The sequence below is a fragment of the Anastrepha obliqua genome, chromosome 5 (genome assembly GCF_027943255.1).
Source record: "Anastrepha obliqua isolate idAnaObli1 chromosome 5, idAnaObli1_1.0, whole genome shotgun sequence".
Classification (NCBI taxonomy): Eukaryota; Metazoa; Arthropoda; class Insecta; order Diptera; family Tephritidae; genus Anastrepha; species Anastrepha obliqua.
The window spans coordinates 123,017,374-123,035,142 of record NC_072896.1 but is presented as its reverse complement, the minus strand read 5'-3'; the positions used below and the strand labels follow the sequence as shown (position 1 = coordinate 123,035,142).

General features: G+C 36.5%; 1 protein-coding gene across 1 annotated transcript in view; it reads left to right on the top strand.

The window, feature by feature from the left end:
- The first annotated feature begins 351 nt into the window (after positions 1 to 351).
- Positions 352 to 17,769, top strand: part of LOC129249171 (uncharacterized) — a 40,955-nt gene continuing 23,537 nt past the window's right edge. Inside the window, exon 1 of the mRNA XM_054888837.1 lies at positions 352 to 1,431. Within this exon, the coding sequence (XP_054744812.1) occupies positions 819 to 1,431 (613 nt within the window). The 5' untranslated portion in view covers positions 352 to 818. The remainder of the gene's footprint in view (positions 1,432 to 17,769) is intronic.

The following is a 17,769-nucleotide window of genomic DNA, read 5'->3' as shown; positions in this document are numbered from 1 at the left end:
TGATTTCGATCAACCCATATCAACGCCGAAAAATGAGCGATTAGCTACAATAATTCACAAAATTCTGAAAAAATAAACGGAGATAAAATGGTGTATACTTCAATAGATGAATCACCGATTGTTTATTCGAGTTTTTAAATATCCTTAAACCATTAAAAAAATTCAGCTGAAATCATTTAGAAATCGTTGGACTATCTTGGTTTACTATATTCCTTTTCTGCTAAATTATTTTGTGTACTCTCTTAATTATTTCATTAATTTCTTATTGATAATTTTTATATGCAGTGTTCTTCATTTTTTTACCGACCTTTTTTACCCTTTCACTAACCAAAAATTTATATGAAAAAGCAAACAAATCAAAAAACTGTGAAAGCAAAAAATTCAAGTCAATAAAATATGAAGCAAACTAAAATACTTCAGGTGCTCGACAGCTGGTAAACGCGAAACGGTAACACCGAGACTCTCTCTGATCTTTACTGATTAACAAAAATTACGTAACGCGCCGTAAATCACTAAACGTCGCCCAATTTTTCATGCTACGCGCCAAATGAAATGCATTTTTTCAAACAAACCAATCCAATAATCAATTCAAACACTTAAATTATAACAATACAAAGCATATTTATAAAAAACAAAAATTCTAAAGAGTGATTGCTTCAAAAAATTATAAAACTAAAATGAACGAGAATTTTTAAAGACAATTTTCAATATAGAAAAATTCAATTTCAAGTAACAAACTTCCACTCTTCATATATTTGGAAAACTCATCAAAAATTGGTTCTGTGTGCGCGCCCTCCCATCATCCCGCGACCGCAACAATGAGCGATCCGCGGAACGAGTCCTTACGACAACCAACAAATCGCGATTCACCAACGCGCCGTGACAAACCGCAAACGCTCAGTGGCATTGAAGCCACCAAAGCGCTCAATCTGCAAAGAACTGCATCCGGTGCAACAGACACAAATATGACGGAAACACAAAGTGACATGCAGCAAGCGGAATTAGCAGCGAATTTGGCGCGAAATCGGGTGCGCTCGCATACAGTCGGTAGTCGCGGCATCGACGACAGTGGCGGAAGTGGTGGTTCAACGGATACGCGTGACGTACGCAAGCATTCGTGTGATGGTGTGGTTAGCATTGGCACTGCCAGTAGAACTGGCAGTGGAAGTGGCAACGGCGGCAGCGGCAGCAGTAGTGGTATTGGCGGTGGAGCAGCGGGCGGCCATTTTGGCAGTGGCAGCGGCATAGATGAATTTGCTGGTACAGATAATACGCGACGACGCGAAAGTCTCAACTGCGAGGACACGAGTCCATGCAGTCACAGCTTCAATAAGGCCATTTTTGGACGCACAGCACACAGTCGCACCGGTGTTGGTGGAGGCATGACAAGGAAATGTGTGCTGACACTGGATGGCTACTCTTATGTTATAGGTAAGTGTTGATGTGTGGGAGGACGTGGAAATGTGAGAAGTTGCAGCGCAAACAGAGATAAGTAAAATTCGATTTGAGTGAAAGATATGGCTGCCGCAATGGCGTGACAGTTGATTACACCTTGAAATTTCAATATGCAACCAGTTCATTTGCGAATCATTCGAATGGAAGTGAGTTATTTTCAATCGATCGAATTTGGTTAATCAGCAATGCGCACAATGTGTGCAGTCGAGCAGGTGCGAATAAATGTAAAGAGGAATGTGGCAATTTTTAAAAAGAGATTTTTTTTATTTTTAATCTTCAACGTAGGAGAAGAAATAAGTAATGAACCTATTCTGAAATAGATGGTAATGCAGTGAGAATAATTAAAGATTTGAAGCGTTTTGAATGGGCTTACGTCTGCTACTAACTTAAAAAAAGGAAAGCATTGCAAATTAAGTCGAAGTGTATACAGGTGTGACAACGATCTTTCCAGTTTCTGATTTGGAATTCACGCAGGCCAGCTGTGGCCTTCTCAATACAACGATCACTTGGTCTCCCTCGACTTCTGCGTCCCAGCGGTAGTTTACGGAACGCTATACTCTGTACGTATGCCCTAACCATCTTATTCTCTGACTTTTAACAAAACGTATCTCATTTTCTTGACGTATCAATGCATCAAGCTTTTCATTATATCTGATTCTTATTAAAAAATAGCCAACACAAATCTGTCAGCGGAAGGTAATCCCACGAACGAAATTATAAAAAATAGTTAAAACGGGACTTATGTAGTTGAACTGAGTAAGAATACATTTCATGTTAAATTTTTCTAGGAATAAACTATGTGGCGAAGAAACTTTTTTTCTAGATATTGGACCAAACCAATTTTTTATTAAAATATTGAATATTAATTAAAAATGTAATTTCTTCGATTTTCGAAATTAAATTTGTTTTCGAAGTTAATTTTTTTTTATAATTTTTTTTTTATTACTAATTTTTTTTCAAATTTTTATACACGAAGTATTTAACGTGTGAAAATGAAGAAATTATTGTGTTAATGTTCGAAGTTATATTAACTTTGTTTTCGAAGTTAATTTTTTTTTCATTACTAATTTTTTTCCAAATTTTTATACACAGAATATTTAATATGTATATAAAAGCAATTTCTTAGATTTTGAGAGATAAATTTATTTTTATAAAAAATATTTTTTTTTTCATTACCATTTTTTTCAAATCTTTATACACAAAATATATAAGTGCCATGTAAAAGTAGTTTCTTCATTTTCGACGTTAAATTTATTTTTATAAATTTTTTCTTTGCTAAATTTTTTTTTCAAGTTTTTATACACAAAGTATTTAATTTGTGTGCAAAAATAATTTCCTCGATTTTCGAAGTAAAATTTATTTTTTCATAAAAAAACTTTTAATTTTTTTTTTAATTTTTATACACAGAGCATTTAATGTGTATATAAAAGTAAATTCTTCGATTTTCAAAGTTAAATTAATTTTTATAAAAAACATTCTTTTTTCATTACCAATTTTTTTTCAAATTTTTATACATAAAGTATTATAATGTGTGTGTAGAAGTAATATATTATTCCCGATTTTCGAAGTTAAATTTATTTTATATAAAAATAGGGTTTTTCATTAAATTCTTTTTTTACATAACATGTAATTAGGTATATCTAAGGAAAGAGCGTTTAATTGCATTTACAACAACACTAATTTGTTTTTAAATCGGTAAAAAAATTTAATATATAATATAATATAAAGCATTTCATTTCTCGAAGATATGAAATTTCACCCCTAATAGCACCTGTAAAATAAATTTGGGCAAAAAAGATTATATGCTATTTAAATAGATGACATAAGCGAATCAATACCTTACTTTAACTTCTTTAGTTATTTAACACACATTAATTTCAAATAAAATCGCCAATTTCTCACTTCGGTGGCTAACTTCGACAATCGAAGAAACTATGTACTTTTTCACTTTTTATTCAATCCCTTAAAAAAATTGGTTTGGTCCAACCCCCAGGTGAGTGCTATACAGTGTAATAACTTTTAAAGAGGAGCCGAGGGGAATCACCCTAAATTGAAATTCATATTACTCACTTGTAATTTCATGAAAAAAATCATTTCATTACAGATCACTTTTCGTAATTTAAAGACATTTCAAATGCAAGCCTCCAAGACTCGAGCCTTTGGCTTGAACTCACCATCACACTGCTACCTCTTACTTGATCATCTACTTCAGATCCTCCATAGTAAAATAATAAAATTATAAAAAATAGTAAAATAGTAATATTGGAAGTGTCCAAATCGAAACAGCAATTTTGCTTATTGACGTAGCCATTAAGCCCAAAATGGGCCTCATCCCTGAACTGCCATGTACACCATAAGTTAGCCTGAGCGCGCGATGAACACTTTTCACAGAGCGTCGATTTTCGTAACATAGTTTTACGATGTGTAAACGTTTTTGAGTCTTTCCATGATGAAATGTCATATTTATACTTTCTGCATTACTTCGGCAGGGCTCAGGGCCCAGAACGGCGTCTATAAAATGGACCAGTACTATTCACCCACGTCTGGATCACCATATTTGTAACCAGCTTCATGCTATAGGCTCGTCTTCTTACGTCTCTGTCTGTGTTTCACTTTGTTGTATTGTGTCGAGGTCTACCTTTTTTCCGTAATGCGTCTTCAATGTATCTTTTAACCGCATTCCAGCTATTCTCGCGTTAAAGAATTTTGCTGATTAGATTGGTCGGCGCGATGTCACCAAAGCGCTGCCTCAGAGCATTTCTTTCCATGAGCCATCTGTCGCAACTAAAAAATTGTGTTGGGCGTTACCGCTCGGCACATCGCAGAATATACACTTGGGATCGCTTACCTTGCCTATGCGGTATTGGTATCTCCGGAAGTATCCGTGACCCGAGGGAAATAATTAAGAAATTAAGAAATAATTCACTTCACCAAAGTTTCTTTGCACCCATTTGCCTATTGATGGAATGAATTTCGCCGTCAAGAGACTCTGCAAGCCTGCGCTGTATGAGTTTATCAAGCAATTCCCCGGCCCTGTCCCGCATGCAAACCGGACGCCAGGCTGTCGGTTGAGCTGGATCGATTTTAATCTGATCAGCGTCAGTTTCTGTATTTTCACATCTGGTCTGCTTCCATGTCGGGGTTATAAGCTCTTCCTCAGGGACCATCTCATCACAGTATAGCGTGTAAGAGAAACAGTCTATCCACTATTTTGCTAATAACATCACTGCCTAGATGTGAGGCTATGGAGTTGATGTTTAGCTTCCCCGTTACAACTTCATAGCCCAGTCCCCAAGGCTTGCTATTTAAATCCGTTTGAAGTTCCTCTCATATATAATATATATATACGGATATGTATGACCACATCGATTCCCTATGAAAATCTAAAAATTTGTAAGAAAGAACACTTGAAGACCATACCAACAATACTTGGATCGCTTGCCATGGAATCGATCAACCGCTTTCAAGGTCGATTACGTACATTGCAGTTTTCAAGCAGGAGTGGATGCACGTTGATTTTTACTAAATAATACATCCAAGCACTAAAATATGAAAATATGGAAAATATGGGGAACTGATTTGAAGCTTAAACCATGTTTCATCATCTTTCAAACAATTTAAACATTCTTGACATTAACGATACAGAATCCACCAGCTGCAAAATATGTCAGAGGGGTTTTACTAAAGCTTTCTACTCTTTGTAATATTCTGTAATACGTTGCAATTCTTATAAAACTTAGTGCGATTTTTGCTCCGATTTTTGCTTTTTTCTTAGCAAAACAAACTTTACGCCAACCTAATTAGAAAAAATTTGGCTTGCATCACCGATTTAACTTTCATTAGGGCTTCAAAAAATTTAAATTACTTGCGGAATTTATGCACATAGAAACTAAGATCTCGTACTTTCTTAAAACTTTTCCTCACCGAAACCGCAGACAAAGCATGTTTCAGGGATTGATGTCAATGAGAAAAATTCTTCTCCACATACCTGACTTTTAGAAGCCAATAAAACCACCAGCGGTATTATAATTGACAACAACATGACGGTACCAACAGTAGAAAAACAATTTAGATAAAAGTTAAAATGAAAGAGGACAACAACAGCAAAAAGTCGTAAACATACCGACAGGTATTAAAGGACCACAAACGGTCGCAAAGGGTAGACAAAGGTCGACCATAGATTCGCATCCCTTTGACATGGCGCGAGCATTCGTTTTTCTGCGTTGCACATTCACCCAAGAGTCCTTGAGAAAATTTAACAAAAAACAAACAAAAAAAAAACATAACAGCAATAAACCTGCATAAAGCGCACAATGACTGGGAGTGACTTTGAACTTTTGCAAATTTTCCTTTTGCTATCACAGCAGTGGCGCGTGGGGAGTTACAAGCTTTTCAGTATAACAATGCTCGCCAATGTTATATAATATATAAGTGTGTATGTATGTGTTTGTATGTTATAAATGTTTATATGAGTACGACTAACTTCTAACGCTTGCATACACACACAAACAAACACATGCGTAACGCTTCAACATATTTACTCAAGTCACACGAATGTCAGCCTTTTGGGACGCTTCGATGACAGCAAGAGCGAAGAGCCATCGGGTAGCCGAGGCCTTGTCCATTACCAAGTGCACTCAAAAGACATATTACTAAGTGGTTTGCAAACAGGTAGAGTAACAAACAACAATGCTGCTGCCACTCTCCTCTTCATGAGCAACCAAACAGCACAGGCGAAGAGCAAAAGTGTGGCTGTGTCTAATTTTGCCGGCGAGTTCTGCATCTGGCAACAAAAAGCACCATTTAATTGAGTGAGCTGCCTCATTTGTGTTGTTATTGCTTTTTGTGTTTTTTTTATTTTTTTATTTTTAGTAAAAAGGTAGGTAACTTTTGAATTTGGTATGTAAATATGCTGGGCAGCCTGTCAAATTTGGAAATATCTTGCAGGCAAATTATGAATTCTTTTTTGAATACTTAATTGAAGCGGAAAGCCCAGTACGCAATGAAAGTATAGACTGGAAATGGTTGAGGTGTTCATTTGGATCAAAAAGCCAAAAGGCGAGTGATGCTTTAAAGAAAATTGAAGAAATGTAAATAGTGTCCAATGGAATTAAGTTTTGCAATTGGCTTTAAAACAAGCAACATTTTATCATTTCACTAATTTTAGCAAGGCTGCAAGTGGCGTTTGTAGCTAAGCTTAAAAAATTTGTGTTTTATTTTTATGTTACCTAAAAACGTACCTTGAAAATTTACATATTTTAAGTTTAAATAGAAAAAAGTAATAAAGGAATCAAGAAAAACCAAAAAAAAATGTATATTTAAGGGCCTTTGAAAATATTTCTATCAAATGAGTGCTGACTGCCGCCGCAGCTAGTACTTTTCCGTATCACTACCAGGCTGTTGCTTTCCAATTCAGTTTGTGACGAGGCACGAAACGTCAAATGACAGCAAAAATTTCTAACATTTTTGATTGCCTCGCGCCAGATAATAGCAAACTCAAACATCAAACGAAACTGTTTATACTTCGCAGGTGCTGCAGCATCGAGTTTTTTTAACAGCTGTGAATAGTGAACACTGAGGTTCAGTCATGGAGAATTGATCAAATGTAAAAAACATGGACATTATGAAAACCAACAAGAAAAATGTGAGAGTTTTTTCAAAAGCATTATAAAAAAATCAAGTTTAAAGGCTTATTTCTATTACAAAAAATAATAATTGGCGTGTACACTTCTGTTAGGTGTTTGGCCGAGCTCCTCCTCCTATTTGTGGTGTGTGTACGGCGGCCACCGGTTTCTTCCTATTGCTTTTTTATCACATTAAAGGCTAAAGACTAGACAAAGAAGTGTTCAAGTCACAATTTACTGAGTGTGACGGCAGGCATCTTAGCGAGTACTAATCTCTCTTTCGGCCGAAAAAAATGGCATTAATCAAGAAGTAGAACTTCTCCGAGCAATTTCTGCACAAATTTTTTTGTCATCTTTAATGGTTACGCCCAGGAACTGAAATTCCGTCACTACTTCAAAGCCATAACCACAGATTTTGAGTATTTGGTCCACATTGTGTCTGATATAGTCTAAAGAAGTTGAACAAAGCGTTTTAGTTTTGGCTTAATTTATTTCAATGCTCATATTTTTCGCTGTTTTTTCCATACTTTCAAAGGTTTCTTTCAAATTAGGCAGCTATGCTGCCAACATGTCTAATGTCGTCCGCGTAAGCCTGCAACTGAACCGATTTAAATAAAATAGTTTCATTCGTACTTGCGCTTGGACCCCTGATAATCTTTTTAGAGACAATATTAAAAAAATACATAAGAGTTCATTCCCTTGCCCAAGTCCGTGCAGGGTGGTGAACCCTCGTGACAGATTGCTTTGAACTCGGCGTTCCTTGAATTGTGCCTAGTCGATCGCATCAAGCGTAGCTTATCTGGAATACCGAGCTATAGCTGGGTAGAGCTCGAATCGAACTATGCTGTCGTAAGCTGTTTTCAAATCTATGAAAAGATGATACGTCGTCATATCGCATTCACGAGCATTTTGCAGTAACTGCCTTAGTATGAAAATTTGATCAATCGTTCATCTTTTTTTTTAGGAAACCGGCCTGGTAACTACCAATTATGCATTTAGCATGCGGTTTAAGTCAAGCATTTAAAATATATGAGAATATTTTGCAGATGCTGCTCGAAAGAGTTATGGGCCAGTAATTTTCACAGTGCACCGTGTCGCCTTTTCTGTATGGAGGGCAAACTATTCCTATTTCCCACACCTTTGGCATGCATTCTTTGCCTCAGATTTTGCAAACCAACTGATATATGGTCTAGAGGGTTTCATTGCTCATGTATTTGAAGAGATCATCCAATGCAGCGCTATAGCGTGGAAAAGGTTGAAACATCTCGGCAAATTGCAGCCGGACGAAAGGCATATACGCTCCGCCCAACCCATCTCTTTCTTAAGTTTAATTAAGAATGGGGTTTGGATGAGGTAGTGTAATGAGTAGAGAGCACGAAAGACCATGACGTTGAAGTACAAACCTCAAATCTCTCTTCCTGTCTATATATTAAGTTTTCCAAAAAGGTTTACTATTCTAAGAACCTGAAGAGCCTCATCCAAAACAGAGAATTTGTTGGTTTCTTGAGCTTTGATTTCTGCCACGTACTCTTGAAAGAAAAGCTCTTCCATCATTTTTAAAAATTAGACCCACCATTTTCAGTATAGCAAAGTGCAAGTTTGAAGTAGCTAAAAATTCTCGCTGATTTTTGATAATTTTTTTCATTGCTGCCTAAATACTGAAAAGGGAGGTGTGGCAGTAAGAGTAAAAGAAAACAAAAAAACGGAAGGCAATGGCAAACCTCCGAGTGTATTTCTACCATGAAAAAGCTCCTCATAAAAAATATCTGCCGTTCGGAGTCGACTTGAAACTGTAGGTCCCCCCATTTGTGGAACAACATCAAGACGCACACCACAAATAGGAGGAGAAGCGCGGCTAAACACTCAAAAAGGGTGTACGCGTCAATTATATATATTTATATAAAAACAAATATGTATTATTTTTGCAAAACTAGAAAATTATTGAAATTATTTAGTATAATAAAAAATATGCAATTTTACTACCTGAATTGTATTTAAAATGAATTCAAAGAAGAAGTTGGAAATTGTTTGCTATGCAGTGGTGCAATTTTTCGCATGTCACATACAACTTCAACTACGCATAATCCCACTTAGCCAGCTTAGTTACAAAGCAGTTAAATCTCCATCAATTTTGAAAGGATAAACTTTTAATCACCTACCAAAATGCATTGACTTCCCCCCTCAAAAGGACACAGCGCTGCCTCTTCTTATGCTTGGTTTAATACTCGTCTTTATTTAGCAACTTTTTTTTTTTTTCTTAACTTCATGTGTCGCTCAATTTTGTAAAGTGACATTTAATTCTTCGTAAGCGCAAACCAACGTTAATTCCAACTATTGCACACTTCCAACAAATTGTCCGATGATGCAGCTAAAGCGCCAATGATTGACGCCATCTCCGACAAGCACCAACCATTCGGATTAATGTTGCAGCACAAAATAATGCGGCCATGACAAAAACTAAAGCACGTCAGTAAAAACAAAATATGGCTGGGCTGCCAAAGTAAAAAATATGGCAAGCAAATACCCTGCAGGGAAAAGCCGAAACAGTTCAGATGCTGGTATTTAATAGAAGAAATCAAACTAGCTAATCCATTGACTGGTAATAAAATGATGAATTTTTCTGCAAATTAGTTGATTTTTGTTAGATAAGTTTAAAATTCACCAATGAATGAAGCAAAGCATTGCGTTGATTAGAAAATGATATATAAGTAGATACTGATGAATTTATTTATTTCAAACACCAATTTATCCTAACCTATCATTTAAAGTCATCAATTAATTAATATTTGCATGATTCACTTGATATGTAGCCTCGCATGCACAAGTCAGATTAGGGGAACGGACTTCTCATAGCTTAGATTAAGCTTTGAACATCAAAAGAAATAATTACAGAAAAATTTGTTTAGCAAAATTTTACGAAAGAGTTGAGTAAACCTTCTTTTTCACTGAACTCTACAGAAGTTCACTTAAAATGAATAAAAACTTGGTGCCGGAAAACTGTGCTATGATCGCATATATTACCTTCGATCACAAAAGAAATACAGAATGTAAAGTGTCAGGTTTGTCTTTCACATAAAGAGTTTTCCAATAAGAGGTACTATTTTGATAAAAGATCAATGGATTCGTTGCTTGTGTGGCACGTAGCGCCGTCTTGTTCAAAACAAACGTTGTCCCGATCAATATCTTCCAATTCGGCCATAAAAAAATCGCTAAACATCTCTCGATAGCGCAATCCATTCACCGTAAATGCTGCTCCAGCTCCATTTTCGAAAAAATAAGGTCCAATGACTCCGCCGGACTACAAACCGCACCAAACAGTCACACGTTGAGAATAGAGAGGCTTTTCAACAATAACTCTTGGATTTTCTAAGCTCCAGATCCGACAATTTTGCTTGTTGACGTAGCCACCGAGGTGGAAATGGGCCTCATCACTAAAGACGATTTTTCGATGGAATTCCGGATCATTTTCATGCATTTCAACGTCCCAATCAGCAAAGACCCGACATTGTTGATGCTCGGCTGGCTTGAGTTCCTGTGCTAACTGAACTTTATAAGTCTTAAAACCGAAATCTTTATTTGTAATACGGTGTAATGACCTTTGTGGAATGCCTAATTCCAAAGAGCGACGAAGAATGGACAAACCTGGGTTTTCTTCAACACTTTCGGCTACAACAGCAATATTTTCGTCTATTCTTGAACGACGTGCACGGGTTTTATTCTTCACATCACTAACTTGTCCCAGCAGCTTGAATTTTTTCACCAATTTCAGTATTGCGGTCCGATAAGGTGCTTCACGATGATTCAAAAATGTTCGAGTTTTACGAAGCGTCTCTGCCAAATTTTCACCATTTTTATAGTGAATTTTAATAACTTCAATGCGTTGTTTAAGCGTGTATAGTTCCATTTTTATTAATGACGTAGTTTCTACTTATCAAATATCAAAAAATAACAGCTTCAGAAGTGACATCTACCGAAATAGCGGGCTGTTCAAAATAACACCTGTTATTGAAAACCCCTTTATTTCTGCAATAAGGGGTCTGCTTCAGCATTCTATAGACAAAAATTTCAAAAACATTTTATACAATTGGACTACAAGATAGACGGAACCCATGGAACTAAGAACCTCAGGAAAATTTTTTTGTCATTTTTTTGGATAATGAACTTCTAGATAATATCAAGCCGAATGTATTCTTCTTAATGTATTTAAGTTATAATAAACTTCACCATCGCTGCTGAAAAGGAAAAGCATTTCGATACCATTAGGAAAAGCACTTCAATTAAATAATTCAATGCTCTATACTATGTGAGAAACCGCGACCTCCATAGTGAGCTTGGTAGGCTACTCGTCACTGACGTGGCAAAAAAGGCAAAGTCTAAGTAAAGCTGAAGCTTTGGCTGTGCTCCACCCAGGTGGTTATCGTCAGGGCTGAAACGTAACCAATTTTAGACCAGATGGGCATCCAGTAGCAGCTGTTCCTTTATATTTACACTTTCATTTTGAACTAAGAAATATTGAGGCATCTTAGCTGTCTTTTCTTCTAAAGGGTGATCAATTTAGAGGTATCGGATTTTAAATTGAAATGAAACCACGAAAATTCAAATTGCCAAACTTTCATAATTTTTGTGTAGAACCATTCATGACACTTATTTTTTAAATATAGTCCCTTTAAAATGTTAACCGTAACTGCGCCGTAATTCGGTCATCTGTAAACATCAATTTTGAATGAATGACTGGAGGACTTCGGTCGATGTCTCGTGAACAACTTTAGGAATGTTGACTTCAAAGTTGGCTTTTAGACTTTTCATACTCCCACAAATAAAAGTCCAAATGTGTGATATGAGATGTTTTATTTATACACAAGTATTAACTGGTCCAGAAGTGCCTATCTTAGAAACATTTTGCACTAGACTTTGTTTTTGGAAGGTATGAACTAATATTTTGCTGCTGCGCGGCCGTAAAATTAACATTCGCAGGACATTGGCGAGATAAAAATACAAAGAGGCGCAAAATTGATCATCCAATTATGTTTTTGAGTACCTTTTTTACTAAATAACAAAAGTGATTTTGAATGATGGAACTCTTTACGTCGATCTTTACGCACTTCATTGCTTGTCTGTTTCTATACTGCAGCTGTCTAGTTCACAAGCGTCAAATATGAGTGGCGAAAAATTACAAATCTTCGAATAGGGTGATTAATTTTGTGCCACCTTGTACCACCCCCTAGCATGAAAAAAGATAGCACACGAACTGGTTGAGCTAAAAAGTGAACTTGGAGTATTCCAGTAATATTTTCACTGCAGGGTATTTAGCGTGACGCTCAGCACACACATACATACACAAGTATATAGGTGAACCTGCAGTAGGTACACGTGTTCGATACCATATCCGGTACGTTATAAAAATATTGGCAGCGGCAGTGGCAGAGCCGGCAATCGAGCGGCAACAATAAACAGAGCTGGCCCACATGTGGCTGCGATTTCGACGAGGAAAGTAATACTCTTACTTCCGTTACACATACATACACAACACTTAGATATGTATGCAACTACATATGTATATGTGCAAATGTACCAATGTGCATGCGTGTGTGCTGCTACTTGCCAGCTTTGTTTGCCAGCATTCCATTTGTGCATCACATCCGATTGCGGTTAGTGGCATAAACGTTTGTTGTTATTTTTATTGCGCCAGTGGTCATCCGGTGTGGCCGCTCATAGACGATGAAAATGCTTTTAAGATATGAAATTTGATAGCTCTCCAAGCACAATTAAAGCAGTTAAGAGGAGCATTGCATCAGTTTGGTGGCCATGAAACAAAAAAAGCAAAGAACTGTATCGATAGTTGAACGCCACTTGTGGCAAATGTGGATGGATGTGGTAGAGATTAATAAAAGGAAATTAAAGTCCAGTTATTTGTGGAAATTTTAAACAGAAAAAACAAAAATTGTGAATTTCGATGAGAAATCAAAAAAACTTTAAGTTTCGAAGTATACACTCTACTGAATGCACTTCGACCCAAAGATTTGTTGTGCCTTCTACTCGTCACAATACCTTATCCCCAGTTCTTCCAATAAACCTAAATTTATGCAGGACTGGGCTAAGTGTATGTACCTCACTTTCAGCTGAACGGTACTTCGCATTTGATTAGTAAGTGTGACGGTGTTTGATATTCATATCCCGAGCCTTGGTGATGGCTTCACAGTCTGCAATGACCAGTAGAAAGGTCTATGAGCATTCTCAGCTTGTTTTTAGTTAGTGCGAAAGGTAGACCTACCAGCCTGCCGACTTTGAGAAACCCTGTGTCGATGCTTGTGACGGTTTAACTCCGTTCTCCAAGAATAGTTCGAGAAACGGACCTTCTGTACTCGTACTTGTGTACTCGCACGTTAGAATAATACCGAAGGCTTCAAACTGTCCTTTTGCATGTAATCTATCGTGAAGAATCAGCGTTTTTAGAAGCAATCAAATAATATAGATTTTATTTCACCAAACTCTTCTGGTATTCAAAGTCTAAGTGAGTGGGCTCCAGTATAATTTTTGGTATTCAATCCATCATTTCATATTTTGAACTACCTTAGGAAATATGTGCACCTGCTTAAGTGAAAGTCTTGGCAGGAGTTACAGGAATTCCTTAAACTTCCCGAATTGAGCGAAAAGGCTGAAACCGCTATTAAAGTCAGATGGACTACTGTGGTACCCTGCACATTTGATTAAATCAACCCTCGATGAACTCAAAAGCGAACATACGGTTGCCCACAGTACTCCTAACTGAACACCAAATGAACCTACCTAATCTAACGATATTTGTAATGACCATCCAAGACTTTCTGGACAATTCTGGCCCCCAAAAATGGAATTAAATCGTGAACATTTTCGTGCGATTATTTTTTACAACTTTCGACGTGGATTAACTCAGCAACATTGCATGGATGAACTTAATTCATTTCTTGGCGATGACGCCCCATCAAGGACCAGTGTTTATCGATGGTATGGTGAATTCAATCATGGTCGTAGTTCACTCCAAGGCGAATTTCGTGAAGGTCGTCCAAAATCAGTTGTTGTTCCGAAAACCATTGATGCTGTGCGCGAACTGATATTGCAAGATCGTCATGTGACCTATCGTGAGATTGAGACAATCTTAGGCATTAGTGGGACCAGCATACTTTCAATATTGCATAAACATTTGACTGTCAAAAAAATTTGTTCGCGTTAGATCCCACACAATTTGTCAATCGCTCAAAAAAAAGCTCGTGTCGGTTGGTCGAAGGAAATGCTCAAAATATACGATCCCGGGGATTCGAAAGACGTCTATGACATCGTGACAGGTGAAGAATCATGGATTTACGCGTATGAGCCCGAAAGTAAACAGCAGTCGACTGTATGGTTGTTTCAAGGGGAGCTAAATCCAACAAAAGTTGTTCGCGCACGAAGCACTTCCAAGCAAATGGTCGCCTGTTTTTTCGGAAAAACTGGACATGTCGCAACCGTACCACTAGAACAACGCAGAACAGTAAATTCTGAGTGGTACAAAACCATTTGTTTGCCAGTTGTCTTCCAAGAAATTAGGAAAACCAATCGCCAAAGACGGATCACTCTTCACCAGGACAATGCGAGCTCTCACACATCGGCTCAAACAACTGCATTTTTGAGCACCCAAAACATCGAATTAATGGGTCATCCGCCATATACTCGTAGTCCTGACTTGGCACCGAATTACTTCTTTTATTCCCGTACGTAAAAAACAAACTGAGAGGTCAACGTTTTTCGACACCTGAAGAAGCGGTTGCGGCATTCAGAATGCATGTTTTGGAGGTACCTCATTCAGAGTGGCAAAAGTGCTTCGACAATTGGTTCAAACGCATGCAAAAGTATATAGATCTTCATGGAGAATATTTTGAAAAACAATAAAGTGATTTTCGATGATTAAAATTTGTTTTTGTTCTCTAATTCCGACATATAAAAGGCACCCCTCGTAAAACTTATTTGCTTTTATTTTGAACAAAATTTAATGAAGTTTCACGAATTTTTTGCACAACATTAACCTATTATATATCTATAAAATCATGCAAAACAATTCAATTAGCTGCCACAACATCGATCTCTTACCCGAATCGAATGCTTCTTATTCATATTGGCTGCCTTCACAGAAGAAATGGTGCTATATGGATGCTTACTGGTTTCACGCTCAACTATGCTCCATACGTAGTGATTCAGGGTATTAAGGTCTGGAGAGTTAGATGGCCATAAGCTCAGTGTTGTGTAGTCATGAAAATATTTAGCCAATTAATCTTGTGTCGATATCGCTTTGTCTACTTTGAAAGACGATAGATGTGTGGGCTGCACCTGCGTATACCATCAATACAGGATTTCACTACTATCTTTAGAACCTCGATATATGGAGCAGAACTCACTCAAACTCCTTGAGTAAAGAAGTGTTTGTTATGGCTTGTCCTTTGTTGCTCACAGCACCTAAAACCATAACAGTGGCTGTAACATGACAACAGGAGCCTCTATGTGACTAGGACATATCCATTTGTCATTCTGGTCACTTTGTTTTTTTTTCACGTTATAAGAAATTTAGAAATTTGGTTTAACTCGCTGTTCTCGTGTTTGCTCCGACAGAAACTGTATTCTGCGCGTAACGTAGGATTTATAACGTAGATTTTCATTAACGAGAAACATTAAGCTCTCAACCTTCTGAAACATTAAACTGCCTCGCAAGTGCGCTCATTGATTTTGAAGGGTCATTATCAATGATAGCTTGCACTTGTTGAATAAATTCTACAGATCGGACAGTGTCAGAATGTTCCTCGTGCGTTCTCGAATGAACGGGAGCACTTAAGAAAAGTATAGATTTCGGTAAATCGGTATGACTTGCACTTATAACGACGATAACTGCATATCTCTTCATTTCTTGAGTTAAATTGTAGTCCTTCATGTCTTATCTAAAACAAGCTTCGTGACATAAATATTAGTAAAATATTCTCCTATTTCTTCTTCGTATTCTTCGGAAAACTATTTTCATAGAAATGGAGATTTTTCACAAAGGAGTATTCAGGATGAAGATTTGGTAGTTTGTGGAAAATTTTGCAAACAGCCAAAATTATTTCTTACTAGCAAACCCGGCCCCCTTCGCTGGGCACACTAAAATAGAATAGATATGGTTTAGAAGAGAAAATATATTATTTTCATATTAGGGGAAAATGGGGAGTTGTGAGACACAGGGAGTTGTGAGACATTGTTACCTTTCGGCATTACTCATTTGTTTACATTCGATTTTAAGTGTCAACAAATGTTTTCGATGCGATCTCACTTTTCAGCTAGCATTGGTCATATTTACACGCATTCGACGCGTCTCTCCAGTTACTGTGTTTTGGAATTTATCGGTAAGTTTTTTTCATAATTTGTTTTGCGATACATTCGATCAGTTGTTGAAGCAAATTGCAAATGTTAATATATACAAATTATTAATTGTCCTATTAGCTTTGAATTTACACATTCACTTGGGCATGAACGTTCGATGTGTTTATTACTACGCGGCCATTTATAAAAAAAACGATTTGGGGAGTTGTAAGACAACAAATGTGGGGAGTTGTGAGACACCGTTTTTTTCGACGTTTCAACGCATCTTTCATAAGAACCTCGGAATATTCATGCATTGTTTGTATATATATCATGGTGCAAAGGTGCAATGCCGAAAAAGTTAAGCAGAAACAACTCCATTCATTGCAATGTATGCGATCGAGCTGTGCACCTAAAGTGTGCCAATTTACGAACTGGTTCTTATACGTATTCTCACTGCGAATCATCATATTGATGGCATTGCATTTTTTATACACTTTTAACAATTGTCTTTTCTTTTTTATTTTTCATCTTAATAAAGAACTAACAACTAAAATAAGTCATTTTTATTGATTTAAACCATGGTGTCTCACAACTCCCCACATTTTTGTATTTTGTATTATATTTTATTTTATTATATACAATTTTAATTTTAAGAAAAATTGTAGATTTGTTAAATAGGCCATACCAATAGCTTCCAGTATTCATTGACTAAAGATTCCATCGTTGACATATGCAGAATATTAAGATTTTGAGTAATACGGATCCAAAAACAAAACCCGTCTCACAACTCCCCATTCTCCCTTATTTATTTCTTTATTCAAGCGCTTTGGCATAAACAATATTTTTAGTTTTTCTATTTGTTTTTGAGTAAATATAAAATATAAATTGAAAATCAGGAAAAAAGAAGATTGTTTTTAAATTTCAAATCAACGCATATGAATAAACAATCGTCTTTTTTCCTGATCATCCATGAATTTTTCGTTTCAATTTATATGTTTTATTAAGCATTGGAGCTTTTTTAACCATTATCCATTTATATTTTTCAAAAAAAAAAAAAACGAAAAAAAATTTTTTTTCCACGAACACATAATTTCATTCGGATTTCACATTAAATTCTCAAATTTCGTAAGAAATTATTCACTGTTCCAAAATCCACTACAAAAAAATTCACAAACAATTTTTACATGTTGCACTTACGTTTTTTCCTTATGGCAAAAGAACGCTGTACCCGTTGCCACTGCTCCGAATTACAACCAAACTTTACGAAACCCATTTTCAATACTTACTTAACAATGTGCGTAAGTTTGGTTTAATTCGGTGCAAAGACAAGGCGGGTCCACGTTTTGGC